The 26,886-nt window shown below is 43.3% G+C and overlaps 1 protein-coding gene across 3 annotated transcripts in view; it reads right to left on the bottom strand.

Annotated features, from left to right (window-relative positions):
- Positions 1–26,886, bottom strand: part of TMEM108 (transmembrane protein 108) — a 157,369-nt gene that overhangs the window by 72,361 nt on the left and 58,122 nt on the right. For 2 of the 3 annotated variants that reach the window (XM_062621868.1, XM_062621867.1), the window contains exon 3: positions 10,110–10,191. The exons of the other annotated variant lie outside the window; for it this stretch is intronic. In XM_062621868.1, coding sequence (XP_062477852.1) covers positions 10,110–10,149 — 40 coding nt within the window. In that variant the 5' untranslated portion in view covers positions 10,150–10,191. The remainder of the gene's footprint in view (positions 1–10,109; positions 10,192–26,886) is intronic. 3 annotated transcript variants of the gene reach the window in all.

Consider the following 26,886-nt stretch of genomic DNA (forward strand, 5'->3'; position numbering starts at 1 on the left):
AGGAATCAGACTTGGAGCATCCCCATTCCCTAAGCACCTCTTGCTCTTTCTCTGGTTCAGGATTCATCCTTAATATCTTTCAGGGCACCTCTGTGCAGCAGACTGTAATGTGATTAACTTTATGCTTCACAACCTCAGCATTAAGAAGTAGGTCCCGTGGCAGGGATTTAACATGAGGCTCTCAGGCATGTATATGGCCTTGATGAGAAAACCAGCTCTTCCTTCCTGAAAAGGCAGAACAAACCAGCTTTGAACTAGGTGAAATGGCCAGTTGCTCTAAGGGAACAGCACTGCCAAACCCCAGCACTACTAAAGTGAAAGACATAAAATGGGTCCATTCTACCTCCAAGACAAGGCCAAAAGACCACAGGGTTTAAACCCACTTTCTTTCTCTCCCTATGCTTTAAGGCTCTGAATTAACTCTTTCTCTACTACAAGAGTTGCAAGCACACTGTTGTCCATTTATCAGGTGCTCTCACTGTTATCTTCACTTTCTTCTCTTTGATATCATAATTGTGGTGCTTCTATGTTAATCATCAACACCCTCAGCAATGAGAAGCTCTGATACTACAATGAATTTGTAGCCTCTAAAGGAGTCAGTGATACCTAACATTTTAGAAGGTCCTGCAATGTCATCGTTCCTCTTCCCATAAGATGCTAACTTCAGGAAGCAGTGTCTTTTTCAAATGCATAAAGAATTAGCAACTTCATGTTGAAGCACTGAGAGCCCCTTGTTCCCTTTCTAACAATAAGGAAGCTCCATGAATTAAAGACCCCAATGAGACAGAGTCTGTTGTATGGACTGAACATTTCCATGTAGGCAGTATTTAAGCTTTCTATGCAGAGCATGCTTTATTCTGTCACAGAATACACGTGTGCTTCCACTGATGATGGCAGTGGCTTGAAAGATATCTATATGCACCAGCAGTACAGAGTGAGAACAGTATAACGAATACAAAGTATGCACCATTTGATCAGCATAAGTGTTTTAAATAGGTATATGAAATACACCCACAGATTGTAACTATACCTGCAATAAGAAATGAATAGACCTGCTTTATTAAGAAGCATATCCAAGTCATCTCTCCCTCCCCTTGCATTGCTTCATTCCTGATGATCCCTTCCCTGACAGGATAAAAGAAAGGTTTCTTTTCCTTACTCTTCTCTTAGCAGCTGGAATCTGTTATAACAGAATTAGGAAGCAACATATTGTGAAAGGAACACTGACCATGGCAGTGTGAACACACAAGAGCTGCTCTTTGTGAACCGAATGCATAGTGCATAGAGTAAACAGGGTGCATAGAAAGGACAGAATGCATCTCCTAGTGCACGAGACAGATCAGCTCATCAGCTATAACATTTTACATTGGAGGCTTAGATTAATTGCATAATTTCACTGGAACCCAAATGAATTAATGAGTGTCTGCACAATACGGTGACTTCATCAAGTGCTGCCTAAGAAGCATTTGTTACCACTCCTAGGAACTATGGATGTGCACTTGGTTCAGTGACCCATCCTTTTTTTTCTCTTTCTGAGTAACTCAGTCTCAGTAAGCACTGATTTTTGCTTTACAGTTGATGACTAACAGATTTATGTTCTGCACAGTATCACATAGTTTTGAAACAAAGTCTGCTCTCCTTACATTAGAAGAAAAGGCATCAGGTTTTCCAAAGTATCTTGGCACTCTCTATCACAGAGACATACCTAGTGCAATTCTTAAAGGCACCTGCAGCAGTTTCCCACTTAGCCACCATGCAGATAGCAGGATAACCTGCTTAGGTACTTAGGAAAACTCACTGAGTACCCAACCAAGTAACCTGGCCCGAGATCCTTGTCCCTGCATTTGACAGGAGCCTGCTCTTGAGTGAAAAGAGTAGCTCAAGAACCACGTCATTGTCACAGTATAGGAGAAAAACTCAGTGATGGGAAGGCTGGTGGGGTTACGCTGCACTGTCCCTACGAAGCCTGGAGCAGTGGGTTCCTCCCAGGCACTCATGGTGCACATAATAACTGACACACCAGTCAGCATGGGGACCCCAACAAAACAGGCCTTGGGGCTGTGGCTCCCTGACTTCCCTAGCTGAAGACATGTGATGAGCTATAAAATTCCTCATTTCCAGAACTGGTTTTGAACCCAAAAGAGGAGTGGTTTTAAGTTACTATAGCAGGGGGAGAGTATTCTTCCTGCCAAGGTCACTTTTCAAACATCTTTTGTGGGATACATAACAATAATCTTCCTTTCATCCAAGAATAATGGGAGGGACCAAATTATGTGAAATGAGACCATGGGCTTTTCCCAGACCTTGGGATTACATCCTGCCCTTCAGATTTCAGGCACTAGAGAATATACACAGTTTAAACCAATAATAACAAATAATACAAAAACAATACATTCATACCAATTACGCATAGGCCTTGATTTGTCAAGGAAGTTTTGCAGATGCCTATCTTCGAAATGAAGACCAGCCGGATGCGCCGCTTTGAGAAGTAATGGCTTCATTCCAAAGGCTAACTTAGATGATATTTCACAGCAAGATTTATCTGCAGGTGGAGTTTTGAACACCTTCACTGAGTTAAATGTGCTCAAATCTTGGCATACACCCAAGTTCTTTGGAGAACCTGAACTGGAGAGGCCATCTATATCTTTGCTACTTTGCAATGGGACAGGGACAACACCCATCATATGCTTGGATGAGACTTTGCTTTAGATATATTTCGTCCAAACTGCTTCCACAGCCTGCAATGAGGCTGGTGTTATTTCTCCTGAATTATTTACACAGCCTGCAGTGAGCTACAAAGGACACACACGCGAGTGCTTGAAGCTGCCATAACCTCCGCAGTTAGCTCTTCCTCCCTCATTAACAACGGGATATAGAGTGCCAAGGGGTGGGTGCAGGGAGAAGAGTTTGAAGGCTTTGCAAAAGGTCAAAGACATTTAACAGATAAAACTTCCAGCACCTAAACATGGGGATAGAAATATTTCTCTGCTACTGACCCAAGTGCTGCGTGTTCCTGTGCACGGCGGTTCACACATGGGGCAACAACAGTAACAATGTATATTAAGTACCTAACAGCCATTTTCGTGTGTTTCTCACAGGAATGCGGTCACAGGCACTGGGTAATTCATGGACATAGGCACCAGCATGTGTGCTGGCAGGAACATCTTACAGAGTCAGAGAACCACAGAATGGTTTGGGTTGGAAAGGACCTTAATATCATCCAGCTCCAATCCTCACACTAGACCAGGTTGCTCCAAGCCCCTGTGTCCAACCTGGCCTTGAACACTGCCAGGGATGGGGCAGCCACAGCTTCTCGGGCACCCTGTGCCAGCACCTCAGCACCCTCACAGGGAAGAACTTCTGCCTTAGATCTAACCTGAACTTGCCCTGTTTCAGTCTGAACCCATCACCCCTTGTCCTATCGCTACAGTCCCTGATGAAGAGTCCCTCTCCAGCATCCTTGTAGCCCCCTTCAGACACTGGAAGCTGCTCTGAGGTCTCCATGCAGCTTCTCTTCTCCAGGCTGAACAGCCCCAATGCTCTCAGCCTGTCTCCATACAGGAGGTGCTCCACCCCCGATCATCCCCGTGGCCTCCTCTGGAGTTGTTCCAACAACTCCAGCCTTCTGATGCTGAGGACACCAGAGCTGCACACAGTGCCGCAAGTGGGGTCTCATGAGAGCAGAGCAGAGGGGCAGGATCACCTCCTTTGACCTGCTGTGCACACTTAGTCTGAATTACTTTGAAGTAATTCTTCCTTCAAATTACTGGAACACAGCCCAAGAGCAATTCAAGCCTATGGCTAGTGGCTGCTGTAGGAGCAGTCTGCCTGGTGCTAAGAGCTCTATTTACATATTTAACTGCTTTTGCTGGATTAGGGCTTGATCAGAACATTGCCCGAAACATATCAATGTCTCATAAGCACAACCAGCAAGAAAAGAAGGCTTTGGGGAAGGAGATATTCTTGTTTTACAACGCAACGTATCAAAGCAAGGTGGGGACATGAAAACTGGGAATAAACCCCCAATCCTACTAAAGTCAATGGGAGTTCTGCCACTGAACTCAATAGGACTGAGATTTCACGGTTGCTAGGCTCCTGTCCGCACATCAGCAACAGCTCTTCCTCCACTTGACACTGAGTCTCAAAGACACACATGAAATTGCGCAATCTGCTACGTCCTTGTTCTTGAAGTTTCATTTCTATTGGAGATGGATGAATAGACTTTTGAAAGAGAAAATAGGGAAGAGTCAAATTTGCACTCCTGCCTATTCACTCTCCCTCTGAAACCCCTCTTCTCAAGGCCTGAGGCAAACAATACTGAATCGAAACCAGAAGATTAGACAGACACATTGTCATACAGTGGGGACTGCTTCAGGTGCAAACCACAAATAATTCAGCACGGAAGACGGAAATAATATTGTGGATTCATTTCTGACCTCTCCAATTATTGTTTTATCAAGACAGAAAGGAATTTCAAAACCAAATCCTTGCAGCATTTTCCAAGTTGGGTAAACATCCATATCTCTATGCACTTATTTAAGATCTCCTGGGTTTCTAGCATAAGGGTCATGGACATAATGTCCCACAACTGGTGTGTGGATGGCTGATGAATAAAAGCACTGGGAAGTCATCTATGTTATCGCTTACTCTGAAAAATCTAGAGGGTTCTTGTGCAAATAGTACCAGTCTAAGCATAAAATTGAAGGTACTTAATGCCAAGAATATAATCAGATGATCAAATGATATGTGCAAAGGCACGAACTGCTTGCCAGTAGAAAGAGCTAATATAATAATCACTGTCTGTTGGCTTTTTATCCCAAATTCAGTGTCAAGGACTTACCCGATGACCTGAAATTCCACATCTTCCTGTGCTTCAGCAAATCTACGAGGCAGTGGAGAAGTATTCACAATATCTAGTTGTTCGGGGGGCTTACTATGTCCTAAATTTGTATCTTCTCTTGGCAGAACAGAGTGGACCATCCCCTCCCCAGTAACCTGTATCTCAAACTCTTCAATGAGTTTGTGAAATGCAACTGAACTATAATGTCTTTAAAGGCAAGAATGTTCACGGAACCAGCAAACCTACACTAAACATTGCAACCTGTTCATGGGAACAATCTCAGGCTCAGAATCACAAGAGCCAGCCGCTTCCCACAGTTGTGCTCAGCCAGACAGCGAGCAGGAACCTGCTGTTTTGTGTGTGTGTGCAGCTGAGATCTCACTAAAGGGCACACAGTGGAGCCTATACCTGATCAAAAAACACATATCAGGTTTAGTTTCTTTATCAAGTGCATCGCTTTGCCTGTAAAGCTCTCTTTAAAAAGGTCTGTTTTCCAGGAAGGGATCGCAAAATAGGAGGCTGCAGTTTCTCTCAAGAAGGCAAAGGTTTTGCTGACAAACTGAAGCAAGAGCCTTTAATTGAATTCTGGGGAAAGCAAGCACTGATGGACTGCTTGCTGCGAGCTGCCCGATGGGCAGCCTGTTACCAAGCCACGTGACTCTCCAACACAAATGCTCCAGCCCAGTGAGTATCCCAAAAAGCTTTCTATGTGAAACATACCCAGAGGCTGTTTACCTGCCCAATTTTATAGCAAATCAGATGGAATCTGTTGCTGGATAACCGCTCCCTGCTGCTCTCTCTGCTCAAGCTAACACCTACCAGCCTAACAGAGCACAACACAAATGCTGTCTCCTTTTCTCCCTGGGAGGCCTCATGAATGACAGGAGCAGACTCTGCTGATCTCTATCAAGTGATCCCCAGTACCTTTAAGCATATGTCAGCTCTCTGTTTCTACCACAGGGATTAATTATATATGGCTTGTGCAAGCTGAGAGCCCTCTGACAAAGCAAGCAGGCTCATTTGCGCTGAGGACACAGTACCTAGTGGTCACAGGATCAGAAGGTGAGATGGAGCTTTTGAAATCATCTAGATGACCTTTGTCTCACTGAGAGATGGGGTTTTTCCACTCAGTGCTTCAGGGGCACACTGAAATCCTCCTGACTAGCCTGCTCTAGCATTTCAGTGTCCTAACCTGCTAATACATTTTTGCCTGATGTCTAACGTCAAGCTACCTGCTCTATAAATGCATTTCTTCATGTCTTTTCTACTGCTATGGACACAGCACAGGTTATTCTTCCTCTGGCAGTAGTCTTTTTGTACTGTTAGCGTGCCTCTCCACTATGGCTACACATAAGCCATGTATAATTGTACAAAAGAGCCATCAGTGCATACTATCTTATTAATACCATGTAATTATCCACAGACGGTACTTGGCAATAGAAACAGCAGTTGGTAGGTGTGGGTTCCTGTTAGAGGCCATAGGCATTAGCAGATAATGCTGCTCAGCACCTTTCAGAAGGCACTGAGAATTGGGTCTTCTCTAAAAGAGGAATTTTGTCAACTTCTCAAACGCTTATGAAAAGAATGATGAGCTCCTGGACTCACTTCAGACCCGAATGGAGCGCTGGCTTGTCCTAATCTTTGTGCAGGGTGAGCTCCCTGAAGAGACAATCAAAAGTTAAACCCGAGGAAGGTGAGCTGCCTCCAGAGCAAGGCGACACAAGATGCGTGCCAGCCTGCGTCATAAGGCACAGCCGCACACCGCCGGTTTCACTCAGCTTGCTGCAGAGTGGTGCAAGCCTGTACATAGGAGACTCTTTCTATTGGTAGCACTGGGCATTGTGCCAGAGCTTGGAGATGAGAGAGTGCTGCTTGGGAACACCTAAGTGATAATGGCGTGAAGAAACACTCAGCCTGGCATTTACTTCCAAATGCTTTAGTGTGAGGTGTCCCTGCTCACGGCAGGGGGGTTGGAACTGGATGATCTTAAGGTCTTTTCCAACCCTAACTATTCTATGATTCTATGCTCTGGTGACAGGTCCTCAGACAGACACTAGTGCTTGTGCAAAATTAAAGCCCTTCAATTCTTCAGGAAAAATAAATGTGTGAAGAAGAAAGCCTCGTATACAGCTTGTGTGCCAAGGGCTTCACCAGTTACCACATTCCCCCTTAGTTTATATGCAACTTGGAAGCCCTCAGTGAACAGCGCATGCGTGGTAAATTATAACGTTCATGTTTTCTTACAGAGAATGCAGACATATTGTGGCTCATGCTGGAGGGCTCAAATCATCACATTAGGTCTTTATAAAAGATGGAGATCGCTCAGCCTCATGGGAAAGGCATTTGCATCTTCATCATTGCGGAGGCAACAAACTTCATCCATAAAGATGCGCCTAGAACAAATGGCAGCAAATTGTGGACACATGTTTTGCTTTAATTGGTCCTCATCGACTCAATCTAGCCAGTGACTTCAAAGGGTCTGAGAGATTTCAGAGGAAATAGTCTCTTTGAAGATACAGTTTGAAAGCACTGCTTCTTTACAGTTAAATCACGTGTTTAATCGCTTATTCATAAATTATGAATAGACAAGAGGTAAAATAGCATCACCCAGAGCCCCTGTCCCAAACGTAGCACTGCAGTTTTTACAAAGTCTACCTCTTTACAACTGGGATCAGATTCAAGGCAGATACAGCCATATTCAAAAGAGCAGCTGCTGCTAGTGCCATTTTCACACATACTATTCTTGATCAGCATAAATGGGTGGAATATGCTCTTTTTGGAAAGCACAGCAGAAGAATATGGATGGCAACAGACTGATTACATAACTCAGCTAGAATTCACACACAAAAGGAACAAAATATGTATGCCACATTTACAATCTTACTTAGGTATGGCCCTGACTTTTAAAGGTACAGTTAACAAACCTCACCAGTCTGTATATCAGGCAAGTATCTACTTAAGTCTTCTCTTGTAGCCCCAAAGCCAAGCAACCCTTGTAAGTGTGAGTGTCCCACTGGCAGGCACTGCACAGACACAGCTAAACACAGCCCAAGTGAAGAGGTGGAAATGTATACCAGATGAGTGCAGCCACTCCTGGCCCAGGGACTGAACCAAGATGTGTCAAGCCCCGTAACGACACACCAGGTTAGAGATGAAACTGCTTCTTCCTACATTTCTTAGCCACAGGCACACTCACACAAGCACAGTTTTGTCTCTCCAGATGATTGCTGTTGCTACAAAACCCACCAACGCTTTATTCAAGCCACCCTCATCTTCGACTCGTGTACAAGAGTACACACATAGGGCACTTCTCTATAGGCCTAAGCCTCAAGTGATCACTCACAACACAGCAGACAAGATGAAAAGGCTGCCCCATCAGAAAGGCAGCACCGCGGACCCCTTTATTGCAGCAGCGGATGAGGAAGGTGAGCACATGCAGGACACTGGTGAATCAGCCTGAAGAAGAACACCCTCTCCTGATACTTCCTCTCTGAAGGCTTGGGTGATTTCTTCTCTGTATAGTCACAGCAATTTTCCCTCTTTTGTGCAAATGAAACAAGTAAGACCATGCTGCAGGCCGGTCTTACAGCATGAAGTACAGTTACAGGAAGCACATTAAAGTCATTTCCTCTTCCTTGGTTTCAGAATGCATGCTCTGGAGACTGTTTTTAGCACTGTGGTGAAACTGGGGGAAAAGTGAGCTTAAGTAATACACCTAGAGGGCATCTAAAAGAAAACTGATTTAATAGGAATTAAGTAACTTGGTGGATCTTGCCATAGGCTTCTTACAAACCAGCCAAGTGAGAAAAAAATCATTCCAGATGCCCAAAATATCTCTTCCATAGCTTTAGCTGGTGCATGTGTTAATGATAACTACACTTCATACACAGCTTTGCTGCACTTGGAAATAAAGCAGTTTGTTTATCTGTCGGTAAAAACAATATGTTCCGAATCCATCTTTGCAAATCACATCATGGAGTTCACAAGATTGTTTCTTCTTCACGCTGCATATATGTGCGTGTGTATAATTTGCTTAATCTCTCCCTCTTCCGTTTCAGTGTTTCTCCATATTCTGTCTAGATCTTCTACATATTACCTTAAAAAAGTAATTTAAAGCAGCAGGGATAGCAATGGGGAATGATGCCAAGCAAGGAAGCATGGAATTAAAAAACTACAGGAAGACCCAACACTGCGATGGGTTGGATGTGGAGTATAACTTCCTTTGGTCCTACCATCTTGTTAGAGATGTATTTATGTATTTAGTTTAGTATTTTCTTTACAACAAACCTAACGTTGGTCCAGCAACTGAGATCAATATAGAAATAAGTTAACTATTCAACACATAAAACATGAGACAAAGTACTCTGGCTCCCCAGCTATTGTAAAACTGCTGTCAGTGGGCTTCTGTTTAGAGCCCTCCCTGAGGAACTCTACCCTCATAGCACCGCAGCCAACCTCTGGAGCCAAAGGTGTGCTCTGGGCACATCAAAGGTTGGGTAGGCACATCTGGCCTAGCTCTATGCTTATGGGAGCAAAACAATCTTGGGTGCACCTCCAGAATCAACCCTCGGATGCCATGAAGACACAGCTGAGTTTCTCCTATGTTATAGGAGAAGCTGTAACTAAGAATAGGAACACTAGTCAATCTAGCAGAGCAAAACAATCTCCCACCTTATACCCTGATGGCAGTAAGTAAAGCCAAGATACAGTATTACCTAGATTTCTGTAACAGTGCCTAAAATATTTGTTACACTTACCTTTCACACATGCCAATAAAAGCAATGGTCCTTGCATTACTCATTCCATGCATGCTAAGCCAAAACTTAATAAAAAGAAACTAGTCATCTCAGGAAGTGACATAGGATTTAGGTCTGCATGAGTCTGGAGCTTCCCTCTCTCATTCACAGATACTGAGAGACCATCACCAGACGTGCCAAGTGGGATGGGTTCCTTCTGTCCACCGAGAACTAGACAAAAACCACTGCATTATTTCTTCCAGCCACCATCCTCTGTTTCTACATCTCACAGTCCCAAGGCACAGCAAATCACTTCTCTTGTGCAACTCTGCAGAATCAGCTGGTAGTTCAACCTGGTTTTTAAATACATCTCCAAATACCTCAGTTAACAAGGTCATTTAACTTCCATATGGTTCTCCAGGTACCTGAAGCAAGGCACATGGTTAAGTATCTCCCTGAACCATGCCCTGCATAAATATGTAAGGATTTGAATAGTTCCTTTCTTATAGAAAGAAAAATCAGTATTTACTTACTAAACAGTTGGCAATAGAGGACCTGTAAGCTTCTCTTCATGGTATCATGTGGTCCTGCTGGTCTGCCAGTTTATTCATGATTCTGTCCGAAAAAAATCAAAAGGAGAAGAAAATGATTTATTACAGAAGATACACGCTATTGTTACACCTATTGATCACAAAATAATATGAAGCTTCACAGGAAAATGGTATTGATTAGCAATGGGAAATTGCCTAAATGAGCTTTGCTTGACTTAATTCTCCAACAGAGTGGCAGCGAAGGGTAGAGCTATGGCCAAAAAGGGGAAGAATTCTCAAGACTATACAAAATACACGCACTGAGGATTACTTTCACGTCGTGCCTCTGACTTGATAAAATCAGTATCACAAGAGGCTTTGTAGTTTGGAGAAAGGGTCCTCAGTGGAGGAGCAAATGCAGCTTTGTCCTGGCAACTGTTAGCATCATGCTAGCCAGCTCATCACCTCCTGGCCTACCCCAGCAGCTACCTGGGCTGAAAGCTAGAGCTGCAGCAACTGGAGAATCCTCTCTGTGTTCTCCTAAAGCGGTGTTCATCTATCTTGGTGTAGGTGGGAATCTCGTAACTCTTGTAACTGTCTGAAAATGGGATATAGCAAAAATATCCGACCATCCCACCTTTTCCCACCTGGGGAGTCACTAACAACATTTTATGTGGCCTCTAGTTTTCAGGACAACATAATTTCATCTTCTGAACTCCTGGAGACATTTCTGAGTCATTCTAACATGCCCTCATATAAATCTTTCAGAGCCTATTTAAAATGCAATCATGAAGACATAAAATAAACAAGTAAAATGAATAAATAACACCTCTGAACTGAATAAATGATGAACAGTTTGTGAAAACAGAACTATCTTTGACTTCTCTGGGGAAGCCTCAAAAGGATCGTGACTTTTCTTGCCCGAGTTCTGCAACAAGAGATGCTTGGGCTTTGTTAAGTTATTAGACATGGAAATTCATGTACACAGACGTGGGTTTTGGCTCTTTCATGCTTTCCTTTGCATTTAAAATTGGACCTTAAAAACATTTGTGTAAGCTGCAGAAATGTCAGGGTTTGCAAGGTGTGCTCTCCTAAATGAAAGCAACCCTCTGGACAGAGCCTTGGGTGGCATGGTTTAGTGTGAGGTGTCCCTGCCTGTGGCATGGGGTTGGAGCTGGATGATCTTAAGGTCCTTTCCAACCCAAACCATTCCATGATTGTATAGTTCTATAAATAAAGGCCTAATTCTGACTTTGGGGTGTTTTTTTCTCTATAAAGCCAGTTCCAGTTTGTACTCAAATCAACCTCAGTCTAGAAAGACCCATCTTCAACAGGTAAGTTGGTGAAAATTTGTTTGCAGAAAATGTGCCACATGCCTAGCCTGTGTGCAAAATACCAGCTAAGCATTTGGTGTCAGAAATGGATACTTTTTAGTGCACAATATTTCATGTATAGTTTATCTTACAAGGGATGATGAATAGATGTGTGAAATCCCTCTGGATGGGTACCAATACTGTCTTCCACAGTAAGTGATCCCCTCAACAGCTAAATTAAAGAGAACAATGAAGACATAATGATGAATAGAAGACAAAAGAGTCCAAAAGAGCTGACAGCTCCCAGCCATTCATTATGTCTCATGGGAATAAAAATTCCTTATGGGGCCTTGAATTAAAGAAGGAATGGAGGAGAACAGGAGGTAAGCATTGAGGCAAAGCTAACAGTCAATGGACAATCCTTGTTCTTTGTGAGTTGGTCTAAGGAAACCAGGAGAATGAAATAAAGCAGCTGAAAAAAGGGTAATCAAAAGAAGGGACAAGCAAAAGACACGCTACTTCCATCACATAAAGCACCCAAACTTTGTCAATGATTTCTCACTGCCTTCTCTCCTCTACAGATCACGCTGGAAAGAAGAAAAAGCTGCATCACTGACAGTTTTCAACTGTATTATTCCTGCTTCTGCAAAGAGGAAAAGACACACCCAGAAGTTCTTCCATCTTCAATCCCTGTTGAATCCCCCGGGAAGCAAACACAGCCTTGATCCTTTCCATATCCTACTGTCCCATGATGTTCAATGAGTGCCTTACAAGATTGCAAGAGTAGAGCCTCCTCACGACTCAGAGAGCTGGGACTTCCCCCAGGACTTACTCACCCGGTGTAAATTCCACCACCAAGGCCTTCACCCGCTGCTTCCCACAGGTTAGTCACTTAGAGGGTAACTGAAGCGCGCCTCAACTACACAGGGGTTAAGGGCGACTTTGTGTTTCCAAGTTTGCGTGATTTGTTTCTTAATTCAGTGGCCTACTTCCACAACCCGGCTGCTCTTTTGCAAAACTGATGGCCCCAGAAGCTTTAGGGGATGCTAATAAAAACACAATTAATTTGCAGTGATAAGATTGCTCAGAGCAGGAATTCGGTGTTCTTGTTCAACATGTGCCACACTGTCTGCTGTGATTTATTTCCCACTGCGTGGAACACGCAAACCACCATCACCATCATTCTTTATAACGTCCTGAGTGCAGCATTTTGATAGTTATTTCCCCTTTGCCCTTAGCACTTTTAGTACTCTTTGGAATGGATCCATCTTTGCAGATTCAAGAGCAATTCACATCTACTTCCATAATTATCCTCAGAAGTGTACACCTTCCCCTTTCCTAAGTTCTCCAAAGGATAGGATCTACCCTTAGGACATCACAGCTGATCAGAACCATGCTGGCATTGTGTACACCTGTCATATGTGCATAAGGAATAGTCAGGTAGGAGCCGAACCAGAGACAGTACCATGCTTTTCTGCATAGACAAGACTTACATCCTCTGTAATATGGATTTAGAAGCAGAGAATCTCACTCCATCCAGGAAAAAAACAACCCCAAAGCATCTCTTCTCTCTGCATCACATGGTTACAACTGAGAAGTCCCAGAGATGGAGATCAGAACAACTATAAAGCACTGGGCTGTTGAGCATCCTTCACATTCAATTTGTAGTGCAAGAGACTTTATTTCTTGATTTCGTTCCTAGTTATAAACCATTAGCAAATCCTTTCGAAGGCAACTCCAGTGGGACAGAAGTCTAAACATCAACTGCCCTGTTTGCTTCTTGTTCCCACGAGTGCACAGACATGACCCTATGTGTGTCTGTCTGTCTGTCTAGTTGTAGAGTAAGACGATTAAGAAGAAGCCTCTCCTTTTCATCCTTCATCTCTGTGGAGCTCTGAGGAGCTAACATCTTCCTCAGCATCAAACTGACTTAGCTGTAAGGATAATTAGAATTTGGTCCTTCATATGCATTAGCGGTGGAAAGGAGAAGACCCCCGTGTGCATTTTAAAACCTTCATATGGTTGAATCCAGATGTAGTAGCATTTATGTAACAGAAGTTCCTTTGCTCCGCTTTCCTCCTACACCATGACTTAAGCTATGCAGCTTATAAATTAGGTATTGTTTTGCTGCAGTTTTACCACACATAAAAAAATTCTTTTCCACTCTTGCCAATTAGTTCCAAATTAATTCACCATCTGGTTCCTGTGATCAAATTATTAGAGATGAAAGCTGAATGACAGTCCCACAGGTCAACGCCTATTATCTACAGTAACCTAACGCTGGTTCATTTTAAGGCATGACAGAATGCCATTAGACACCCTTACTTTACAACAAACCTATTGCTGCAGAAGGGCTTGTGGGTTCCCATCTGCCTCCTGTTGTTTAAAAAGGCTTCTTCCCTTCTCAGTGCCACGGTGCCATTTTTCCAGCTGGAGGAAGTAACTTCTGCCACTTGAATAACATGAAAATCTCTATTACCTCACAATAATATGAGATACAAACACCCTGAGCCATTCAAATCGCTGCCAGGAAATCTCACACAGGTGAATATGTGCTTTGTCAATTTACTTCCACTGGAAAACTCATAATAATACGTTAAGGTCTAGCTACATAAATATTTCCTTTAGAGTTACTTCTTTCCAGTTCCTAATGGCCATTTGAAACTTACTGTTGATGATGCAACTTTGTTGCACGTAACAATATGAAAAATGATGGATTTAAGATGAAGTTGTGCAATTTCCCGAAGTTTTCTTTATGGGTCTTACTGGAGCACACCCAAAGGAAATCTCTTCGTATCACATCAAGTTTATGATGAGCGTTTCACACCCCGCACTGTGCCCAGGAAGCATTAAGCAGTGCAAATTGCCTGCTCTTTGACAGGAAAACTTTGGAACCATTGGAAGCTCTCCTGCTAAAAGACCTCCCTGGCACACAAAACTGCACTGGTTAAGATACATCTATAACTGCTGGGAAAATAAAGAAAATATGCCTTACTCTTTCTTGTCAGTCACTGCAGCGAATGGACATAGAAACAAGCTCAATTTGCACGTCACTCTTGTTATAGCATGTTTTTCCCACATCCCCCACAGCATCCCACTGGCCTGAGGGCATCCACAGCGTGGATGCAGACATTTGATTTACTGCCTCTGTAGACAGCAAGTAGATTGCCCCCTCTGAAGTCAGGTGCTTGTGACATCTATAAAACACCTCTGTTGGAAGGAAGAGACCCATCATTTATGTAGGGCAGTTTCTCTCCATTGAGTTTCAATGGGCTGAAGGTCCGCTGTTGATTCCAGCTCATAACACTGACACTGAGGATGGCAACATCTGTACAAAGGAATCCCACCCAGTGCTTTGTCCAGCTACAGCGATCGCAGGGTTTATGGGGTTAACTTTTCTGCAGCTGTGTTAAGCTGTTCCCTTGTTCCTATTGTGTAGGGTACACAATAAAAAGGACTTAATGTAAAGAACAGGTAAGCAAACAGCTCTGCCTGCACTGTAATAAACACTGGAGAGTCAAGGGGTGTGTGAAGCTGCTGAAATCAGGCTTTTCACGTTATTCGTGAAATCACGATCGGTTAAATGTAAATACTTCAAGTAGAGAAGAAAAGAGAAGGTATTATATTCCCTCTCTTATAATATGGTACCATATCCCTAAGGATGACTGACTGAGTCCAATTTTCAAGAGACTGGAAAGCATCAGGTGTAAACAGAGGAGTATGCATGCTCTGAAACCCAGACCAAAATATCAGTTTCATAAAGATGCTTGAGCATTCAAAAACACAAGCAAGCGCCTTGCTGTCAAACATACCTGTATTATAGCACTGAAAACACGGTTACATAGGCCCTATGTGATTTGAAAAGAAACCTGCAGTAGAGATGGAAGCATCTCAATATAACATTTTAACTGCAAAATCATCTTCCCTTTAGCAAACACCACAATTACCCAGCTAAACAAACAACCCTTATTCAAGCATCACAAAGGAGGCTTAATATTGCGCATCACCATTATCTGATCTACAGCGAACTAAAGATGAGAGCTAAGGAAGGAAGGTGCCTGTAATTGTTTTGACAAAAATCTCCCTCACTGGGTTTTGCCTCTGAAAACCTCAAGTATAAATAGGGTCCCTTTCAGTAACATTCCTCAAGAGACTGTAAAGATAAAGAAGATCAACGGGATATGCAAGAAGGAAAAGGTCAAGATAAGCTAATTCAGTTTTGGACCATCTCCAGGGGAATTTCAACTGACCTCATGTAAGACAAGTACAGAAGAGGCCAGCCCACAACCCATACATTTGGCTCTCAACTCTCTGGCTAATCTCCATCTATAAAGCACAGAAGAAATAACTGCTAGTGAAGGACACCAACATAGCCCTCTTTTGACTCCATCAGATGCTGAATGCAGTCCCCAAACCCAGCCTTTCCGAAAACCAAAGCTGGGTGAGGAACAAGAGCTTCCAATCATTTCACGTTGCCCCATCAGTGTATTTTGGTTGTGACCCATCCCATTGTATCAAACAAGATCACACAATTCAGAAGAATATAAACACCTCAGTTGCCAAAAAGGTTAGATAAAAAGTAATAAATTCATTGGTGCACTTTTGAATTGAGCACGTATATTTATGTACGCATATAGCAGGTGTTTGCTGCTTGTCTTTCCTTGTTTCCCTATTTATAGCAGCATGCCTCTCCCAGTGACAAAGGGAAAGCAAAAAAAGAGAAAAAAATTATTAAACATGTCTGGCATTTCACCTTTTCTAAGGTGAAATCATATTAGATTTCCTATCAAAATATATGTTTAAGAATATTACCATTTCAGTTTTGCATGGATAGAGTGTTTTGAACCAGCTCTAATCATAACGTACAGCATAAGGATCTAATTTCACAATGACAGGTAATAACAGACACATACAAGTTCCCAAGATTGAAAGAAACATTTTATTATAGTTGACAAAAGCATGGCAGGAAAGCCTAACAACCTTTTGAATTCTTAACTATTCAGTCTCAATGGTGCATTAATATATTTACTAGTAACCCGTTCTGTTTAGGGCTTATTTTTAAGACCACAAATTCCTAACCAAAACAACAAGGTCTACAATGGTATTTTAATAAAAATATCAGTTGGGGGTTTTAAAGACATCCTCATGTGCTTGTGGAAAAGGATCTGAGGTGTTGGTCGATGAGAAACTGAACATGAGCCACTTCAGTGTGCGCTTGAGCCCAGGACCCCCCCTGTGCACTGGGCTGCATCAAAAGCAGCGTGAGCAGCAGGTCAAGGGAGGCGATGCTGCCCCTCTGCTCTGCTCTCCTGAGACCCCACTTGCAGCACTGTGTGCAGCGCCGGTGTCCTCTGCATAAGAAGGACATGGAGCTGTTGGAGCAAGTCCAGAGGAGGCCACGAGGATGCTCAGGGGCTGGAGCACCTTCCATACAAAGACAGGCTGAGAACATTGGGGCTGTTCAGCCTGGAGAAGAGAAGCTGCGTGGAAACCTCAGAGCAGCTTCCAGTGTCTGAAGGGGGCTACAAGGATGCTGGAGAGGGACTCTTCATCAGGGACTGTAGGGATAGGACAAGGGGTGATGGGTTCAAACTGAAACAGGGGAAGTTCAGGTTAGATCTAAGGCAGAAGTTCTTCCCTGTGAGGGTGCTGAGGCACTGGCACAGGGTGCCCAGAGAAGCTGTGGCTGCCCCGTCCCTGGCAGTGTTCAAGGCCAGGTTGGACACAGGGGCTTGCACCAACCTGCTCTAGTGGAAGGTGTCTGGGTCCACGGCAGGTGTTTTGAACTGGATGATCTTAAGATCCTTTCCAACCCTAACTATTCTATGACTGTATGATCCTCTTAGCCTCTCATGACAGGGTGACAGTTCTGGGACAATCCAGACAAACCAAACTGGTTGCTTGTTTCCTTCACACAGCTATTTTAGAGCACACATTCATCTTGGAATAAAGTCTATCACTTCAAAGACTAAGTCTGTCTAAAGTAGCTTCTTCCATGAAATGGTAACAACCCACGCTCTAAGTAACACCTTGGGCAGATTTGGATGGATGCATAAACACATGTACGCAATCACACACCGCAAAGAACAACATGATGCCTTGACCTGTGTCTCCCTGGTTAAACCTCCTGCTAACAGAGCCATTTACTACCCCTCTTATAATCAGACATTCAATATGGTAAGAAGAGAAGGGAGGTAAAATGAGCTCTGAAACATGACTGCTCTGCTTTGGAAGGCTGATCAGCATACACTGGAAAGAAGAGTACACTCACTTAGAGCTGACATTTCATCTAAGGGTTTATTATGACTGTGTCTAGTTCAGGGGACACCATTTATTTAACCCTCAACTTTCAGCCCCAGGGTTTCATGTCAAAGGAACAAGTGGCCTCCCACAGAATAAGGCCAAGCAACCGGTGACTTGGTCATAAATAACAACCCCATTTATAGGAGAATATTTCACACACATTTTGCCATAGGGGGTTGGGAATAAAATGAAAACTCTACATGGCAGCAAACAGAAATAGAGCCCCATAAAACCTGAGGTTTGGGGGAAGGTGGCAGGAAACAGGCTTTGCTAAGTTCCAAATTAGACATTCTTGTCCGTACAAGGTTACTGTAGTGCAAACACTGCATTTCATTTGCAAATGTATGTAGTCCTGCCTGATTCAATACAAAGAGTTTCCAAGAAAATTAAATGTCAGAGCAGTGAAGCTTATTGGGTTTACTCAATGTAAATTCACTTCTTATGCAACTCTGAATAATAATGCCCTGCTTTGTGTCAACGTGATGTCAACAACTTCAGGCTTTGGAGAGCAGGACTGAAGGCAAAAGAAGGAGAGATAAGGGCCCATCATGTGCTAACCTTACACTGTCTGAGATTTAGCTCCGCATGACAGCTCTGCAGCTTTAGAGAGGATTTAGCACTCTGATCACTGCCTTATTTTCTCCCCTTTCGTTCTGTGCAGCCAGCAAGACTGCTGCTGGGTGAACAGCTCATCTTCTCTCCTTCAAAAGGTTCAAACACTGACATATATAAAGGTGCAAGCAAGCCAGAAGAAAACACATATGAAAGAATATAGGAAACCTCAAACAGCAGCATCTGAAAACACATCCTGGTGCCAAGTAAGATTAGGCTCAGATGCACAATTTATTCTAACAGATTAGTGAAAAGTCTCATTTAGTGCTCAGAAGCATCAAGTTCTTTCTTGGACAATACCCACTGACCCTGACGGGAGCTTTGTTCCAGTACAAACCCCAGCCCTTGGCTCAGGATTTGTGAAGCAGTGCAAGCAAAGGCCACTGTTTCAAGGGGGTTGCTCTTTTCCTTCTACCAGAGGTAAGTAGCAGCATAGGCAACAAAAGCATAAGAATCCCTGAGACTTCATGTTTGATAGGCGGATTTAATGAATTGACATTACCTCAGCTAAAATGTGCTGAGGATAACTTCAGATATTCTTTTCCCACATTGCAACTAAGATGGACTAAATCATATTCTGGGCTCTCAAGTGCAAACCCAGTATAATTCCAGTGACTGCACTGCACGATGCAATTGAATATGAAAATGAACTGATGGAGGAAAGAGGGGAAGAACAGCCTGCTATAAAGCACTGAGTAGGAAAGGACTGGGGGAGCACTGGATTATTATAGCAGGACTTTTTGTGGGTACAGACCTCAGTGAGACTCCTCTCTCATACTGAAAGCCAATGGAACCTTACTCCTATCTGTGAAAATCACCACTTTATCTTCCTGACCTTCTGTTTTTCTACTACAGAGAAGTCTTTCAGGGAAGCAGGGACTGCTTTCTCCTTGCCCTGTTTGAGGGCACCATGGCTTTGCTCCTGTAAGCTGTAAGAAGCTGGGGGAAACGCGTTGTCTCTTCTGAGTGCAAGTCACTTCTGAGCCATGAGTTCAGCCCTATAAGGACAGAAGATGGGAGATGCCCAGCCATAGGCGTATCATACAAGACAGTTCCCCCCTCATCCCTGTATCAGTTCATGCAATTGAGCAATGAGGCTGCTCGGGGATGCAAAGAAAGATCCTTTTCAAATGAAATGGCAGCCTCCTCTTTTGCTTCAGGAGCCCCTACTCCTGCGGGCTATAATTCCCATGACAGAGCTACAGAAGATGGGCAACAATAAAAAGCAATGAGAGCCCTTTTGGGACATCTTTACCTGCAGTGCTACAGTCTGTACACACTGTGACAATCCAAGTAACAAACTCACCTCCATTGGGTTTTTTGTCTGCTATCTACCCTCACTCATTGGAAAAGCTTCAGTGAGTCAAGGTCACATCAAGAAGGAACCTGCTGTTCGCTGCATCTCTGCCTTGCCACTGATGGCACAGGACAGTCCGATAAGAATGAGCTAAGAGCTTGGAGAACCACCATGGTCATGCTTAGGGCAGCTGAGAGTTGCCCTGGGGAACTGGATTCTTTCCCTGCCTCAGTGCCGGATGCCAAGGAAGTCACAAAACCCAAACTCTGCCCAGGCAATCAACTGCATCTTCCTTGTTTGCTTAGAGCACAGCACAAACCACCTGCGCTTTGATCTGTAGTGGCATGGAGCAATTCCAACTGTGATGGACTCGGCGAAAGCAGACTCCAGAACAAAGGGCAACCAGACACTATCTCTGGAAAATGAGGGCACAAACATCCCAAGTTGGGCACCTAAATTAAATGTCCCTTCTTGACATTATGCTTCTGTGCCTTGTTTTCCCTGGTGTACAATGTCATTTCGTCTTACCGGTGGAGATAAATTCATTCATGTTTGTAAAGTACTCACATGCTGCAATAATGAAGCCACAGAAAGTGCTCCCCAGGAAATGAATAACTGGCTTCAAAGCTGGATCTGAATGATGTACAGTCATGGGAGGAAGGGGTGACATAATGAACTACTAAGATAAAATACAATATTGATTCATCGGAGCAGTGTTGACTGAAATCTCTCCTTATTTAAGAGAGTTTTGCTCTGCGCCATTAACAGGCTTTTAAGTGTAACTTACAGAGTTTAATTAAAACAAAAAGGAAAATGGGCAAAAAAGACCCCAGCTCAGAAAGTGCATCCCACAGCCCTACTGACACGCGTAAAACCCCCACGAGAACTGGAGTCTTTAGGTGCTTAGACCAACCCTGTCCACCTCTGTTTCTGCTTCCACCTCTTCTTCAAAGTCCCTCTTCAGGTCCCCTCTGTTCCTACCCTCTCTGTCTTACCACTTGATGCCCATATTTCCTTTGTCCCTCTTCTACTTTCCCTTACATGGAGACCAAATGCCAGCCTGTCCTTTCTTCATCATTGCAATACCGGCATCAACCACCTTGCCCAGGATCACAACCTTCAAATCCCCAGTTTGCAGCACACTCCCTACTGACAACACCCTAGGAGCAGCCAAACTTAAGGACACATTACATGGCGAAGGATTCTTCAGACCAGAAAGCAGTCTGACCTGGCAGATTTCCACTACAACCTGAAAACGTTTAACGTTGACTCCCACTATAAAAACCCCTCTTAGCTTTTGTCCCGCATCCTCCTCTCCGCCTGATAAAGCCCAGTTTCCTGCTCTGTGTTACGGAAGTCCCACAGAATATGAGAAGTTATGGAGTTTCATTAAACATTATTTCCCTCCCCCCTCTTTATTTTTCCCTCAGAGATTGAACTGTTTTTAGTGAAATTAAACCACTACAGCCTGAAATTCCACTTTGAATGGCAACTAAACAGTTTTACTGAGTGAGGCAGCCAGCAAACTTCACCACACTCAAGGTCAACAGAGTCCTTGCCTCTACTGTTCTACACTCAGAAAGACTCTGAGAGCTCCCAAATTACATCAGGCACTTAAGTCTTTCCAAGGGAGCAATGAAACTATCAAGAACAGAAACTCCTGTAGATAAATGTGTTTGATTCTTCGCATACTTCCCTCCAAATAATGCAGAAAACCCTTCTGTCTGCTTTTTGCTGGACCATAGCTACTCAGAGGTGTGTTATGGATTTATCAGTGTAGAGTTCAATTCCGTTCATGTTGAAAGATATGAATGCAAATCTTGAACTGAAAAATATTTGAGGAAATTAACTACAATCGCATACAGAATACTGTATTAATTGTCTGCAAACTGAATTAAGTCTTTCATTGGGATGAAATTGGGGGAAATATTAATACATTATTTTCATTGGAAAAAAAAAAACCTAAGTTAGAGGTTTTGAAAGAGAAAGCTGCATAACGGCAGTTGTAACATTAAGATGTCATTGTAAAAATGAATGTATGTAATGAACTCGGAAAAATAGAAACAGAAGCGCCTGATCTTTTCCTTGTTTTCTGGACATCTGCACTGGAGTTTGGCTATTGTTATTCAACTAGCTAATCATCATCTTTTGTGTGGTGTGACTGTGTGTTGACTCCGAGAGGCTAATCTGTGAAGACATCTGTTATTCAGTAGATAATAGCCCATTTCAAGTTGCAAAGCCCCGCAAGGCATTTCTGAAGAAGAAGTAGATACATCTATTCCCACCAGGTAGGGCTACAAGGAGCATGCTGTAACACAGCAGAACAAATGCTAAATGAACATGGAATGATGCAGACAAAGAGCAATTTTGGTGTTGTCTGGTAGGGTTGGGAGAGAGACTGACTTTATATAAATAAAGTCATGTTTTCTTGAGAAAACAGAACCTCTCGCATCAAAGAACGGTGGGATTTGTCCTAGGGATCACAGCCCACTGGATCTATGAAGAGGGCACAGTAGGAGAAAGCAGTGGTCCACTGAATCTGATGTTCTGTTCTTGGGAAAGGTCAATATCAGACATTATGAGAGCAATGCAAATTCCTGATTGTTCACTTGGAAAGAAAATCTTGGCCCCTAATAACTCATCTGCATGAACCAGTTCTCTCTGCAATCCACCAAAAATACACTACCTCTGCAGTATCCACAAATCAACTGCAGCTCTGAATAATCCTTCTCATCATGAATTTGGGACGAAACAGGACACATCTCTATATTCGGCTGCCTAAGTAACCTAGCGCACAATAGCTGCCTTCTGCAAGCTCCCGTTCCTTATATCGTCTTTCTGTCAGTCTTTCCCATTGTGCTATGAATGCAGATGAGACCTATATATTCAGATTTATCTTCCCTAGCGTCTGTGACACTTTTCCTGACAACTGTCTGCCCCTATAGCAGGCTTGATGTGAAGGGTTAACCGATGTACAGGGGGTTAGGGTTAAGCTGCTTGCTTAACAATGTTCATGCTTACCGTACTCGCCATGTATGCTAGAACAAGATAAAAGGACATAGGTATTGTTAAGAGGTAGGGACCATGACTTGATTCCCGGCCTTTGGATGCCTAGGCTGGCTGAAATTGGCTCTGTGCTTTGGACAATGACCAAGCCTCCAGGGAGCGTGTGTAACAACTAGGGGTGAAAAGTTCAGGCCCGAGGAAGACTCGTTTACTTCATCTTGAGACCCTTGCCCACAACCACCAGGAGGCACTGCGCAAGTGCAAAGGACCTTTTAGCTCATTGTAATACAAAGCGAGGATAGGATATGAATATGTATAGGCGTGTTGTGCAACCTCATGCATATGTATAACTTTAGAGCATAAATGTAAAGAGGGAAACGACGCTGAGGTGCACACGCCTTTGGAGGAGCTAGGAGCTATCCCCCATGTGCCTCAGCACTGAATAAAGCATACCTACTTTACAACTTTAACAAGTTGTGGAGTCTATCCATATACCAGGCTGACCATGCAAATGGCATTATATATGTCGGTAGGAGGACAATGTGTATGTGTGAGCTTAAAACATGTACAGATCCTTTGTATTTAGGCTTTGGAATGGCACTAGCCACAAACTGCAAATTCAAGGTGTTCATGGAGTTCCTTACTCCAGTTTCACCTACTCGTGCATTTTGGAGAGTCGTTGCCTAAGGAGGAATTCAAAGTTTTTCTGGCTTGTATTTTATTTACTGCCTTAATTCACAGGCCCAGAATAGTGCAGAGATAGCAAAGCTGATGCAGCGTTACCCCATCCTCTGATTAGTCAGTGGTGGAAATGCAAAACTGAAGTGACATGCGATGCTGACACTTTCTGATGGGGTGTATGTACAACCGAGGGTGTTGTTCAGTGAGACCAGTTACATGTGTTTCTGTCCCCAGTGTTTCTATTACTTTTTTTAGGCTTCAGATATTTGCCCACTCTTCTTGGATGAGAAAGTGGCATTTCAACCTTTTCCTCAGACAAATAAGGCTCCACCCTTTAGCATGGTGGTTAAGCTAGTTACCCAAAAGCTAGGTAAGTGCTTTAACCATTACTCCACTGAGTATTCTAACATAACACTTCCCTCACTGCCGTGCTACAGCTATTTTTTTCCATTTTGTATAAATAATTAAGCTATAAAACCAGCAAAGGCCTGAACCTGAGTCTCTTGTGTGTAATGTGAGTGCCCTCACCACTGTGTGCCAGGGTGAGTTTCTCTGGTTCTCCCTGGCTATGAACACTGAACTACTTATTTGAGGCAGAGCAGCTCCAGCAGGACAAACTAAGAGACACAGACTGATTCTGCAGCCTGTTGGCTTATAATTTAGATGAAAAGAATAAACCAATACACAGAGCTTTGAAACTCAGGTAGCTATTTCCTTGCTCTATTTCTTGACTGGGACACCCAGGTCGAACCATCAACAATAATGCTCTGGACAGCATTAAACCAAGCAATTCCCTGTTAAAAATGCACACACATTTTGTCAGAGATGTTAAGCACAGGCACATGGATGCAAAGTAGCTGAGTTAACTGAAGGTCTTTCGTGTTGACAATAGTTTGGCTGCAGTAAGAGTCAAGACAGACTGCTGTAGATGATGGGCAGGTGCTTCTAAAGCTTCCACATGTGATGGGATGATTCCAGCCAATGCTACAGTATGCTCTCATCTTGGATATACAGCATAATAAAAACTGTGTGAATAGCAGGGCTTCAAACAGCTTAAAGGTTTGGGAATGTCAGAAACTGTTGCTCCTAGATACCAACTACATGTAAAGAAGTATCTCCCCAAGGAGCCAAGAGCTCACAGTCCTAGGCAAGACAGACACGCTCTGAACATCTGTGTTACATCTACACAGCCTTTTCCAGTTAAAGGCAAACATTTTGCTTGAAGATGTGAGTTGGCTGAAGGCAAAAACCACACAGTGTGGTGCTATGCTCCAGGGAATAAAGCCAACCTCTTCACAGAGCTTACTGGATCAAGCGTAGCTAAGATAGCTACAAGGCTTTCCATTCAAGGCTGGGGTAGGAGGGAGCAAAGCGAACTCGCACTGGCCTGCAAAACACCATCAAAGCAAGTTAATAGTCAGGAAACCCTATTCCTGGTAAGAGATTTGTCTGTAAAACATGAAGTAATAGATCTGTGTGGAAAACGAACAGATCCGGGAAGAAATGAATGATACATTCATGGCATAAATGCTCTACAGATGAAGAAGGAAACACTGGCAATTCACTAACAACAAAAAGGATAAACAGCAGCAGTGTACAATACAGCACATCACACACAAACAGTGCTGCAACTATGGTTGATGAGTTTTGACCCCATCAGTGCCTATTCCTCTCTGCCAATGCAGGGCCCATGCACATTAATTCTTGCTTTGGAAGACCCCATAGTGTCTGGAGGAATTATCACCCAACTTCACAGCAGACCTGAGGCAAGGCTCATCTCCCCTTCTTTTCAACCATCTAAAATAGATTCCAGCTTAACTGGTTAGTCCAATAGCAGATCTGGGGGACTTGAGCAGGATCAGAAAACAAACCAAGGCTTCCAGAGTCTCTGACCAGTGCTTCAGGTTAAAACTCAAGCTTCTTTTCCAAGTGGGTGTTGCAACGGAACATATACATGAGACTCCTCTCCACAATATGTCTAGAGCAACTGCAACTATGGTCCTCAGTTCAAGGCACAGTATTGCCTTGAACAGATGCTAGCACTGAAGTAAGCTCAGAGATAAAACTGATCAAAGAGCTGGTGAAATTACAAGGAACAGTTTTAATAGACAGTGGATAAACACTGCATAGACACATGTAGTATAGAGATGGCAGCAGTGGGAAGAATCAAGACAAATTAAGAAAGACAAAATATAGAGAAAATACCATAAAGGATTTCACAGTACCCAGACACATTCTGTTGCAGAACAGTCTTCCAAGACAAGTGACGTGAGTAGAGCCGGTATGTTATAAAATAAATAGGCAAAATACTTGGAAATATACTGCCAGACACAACAGTTTCACAGGAGATTTGTGATTGAATAGCCCACGTCTCTCTCCAGCTTCCATGTTTCCATGCTATCACAATCAGTTCAGTTCTTCACTTAATATTTCTTGTGAAGTGAAAAGTAAAATGAAATCTAGAGACACTGCTTGAAATTGCAAAGATCAATTAGCATTTCTCCCCATACAATTTATTACCTTTCTTCTTCATGGTCTTCATCATGCCCTTAAGTGCCACGCTGATTTACTACACTGGTCTACTTAATTACCTCTAGTGCTTTATCTCAGAAGCGATACTATTCTTAGCTGCTTCTTTATTGGCAGTACTGCATTCAGAGGGACCATCCCATCATCGGTTTCAAAGCTATAGCAGCAAGTCCAGATCCACAGTTTATAAACAAGAGACACACTTCAAGAATCTGGGGGACAAGATACTGCTGTAAATTACAGAAAGCCAGTTCCAAGGTTGGTGAGAACCAGCTGTGAATGCGTTCAGGCTGGAAATCACAAGTTAGTCACTGAGCAGCAGAGATTTCAGCCTGCAACAGCGGAATAAAAACCCCTTCATTTTTTCAGCTGGAGCTCGGTGGGTCTGGCAAAGGGTGATGGATACAGCAGCTGTGACAGAAGGGGACTGGGTTCCAGGTCTGTGCTTCCCTTTTCAGGGAAAGGCTGTTTTGTTAAGCCAAGCCAACTAAAAACGTCTCGTGTTTTTGCTACTCGCGCTCCTACATAACAGTACTTCACAGTACACGTGAAACGCAAGTAGAAAACCACATGAATTAAAAGTGGAAGAGAAAGATACTTGAAATCCAAAGAGAAGGCTCAAGTACCTAACTTCTTATTAAAAAAAGTAATTTGTACATTCAATGAGACAGAGATTCCTGCAGTCCAAAGCCACCGTTGGCAATAGAATGGAGTCTCCTGTGATGTTTGCTGTGAAAAATCTTGCTCAGAACTGAAGAGTCTCAGATAATGGTTCAATAGCTTCCCTAGCACACACAATCACAGAATAGCTAGGGGTGGAAAGGACCTTATGATCATCCAGTTCCAACCCCCTGCCGTGGGCAGGGACACCTCACACTAAACCATGTCACCCAAGGCTCCATATATTGTTCATACTTAAAAGTCCACATTTGCCAAAAGATAACAAAACCTTTCTGCAAGCCGTGATGAGAAAGACCTCTCGTCACCTGGATTCAGGCTACGTGTTGACTCCTGCACAAAAGCTGCTTGTTTATTACTG

Source organism: Pezoporus occidentalis, unplaced genomic scaffold (genome assembly GCF_034315485.1).
Source record: "Pezoporus occidentalis ecotype Australia unplaced genomic scaffold, CSIRO_AGI_Poc_V1 ctg235, whole genome shotgun sequence".
Lineage (NCBI taxonomy): Eukaryota > Metazoa > Chordata > Aves > Psittaciformes > Psittacidae > Pezoporus > Pezoporus occidentalis.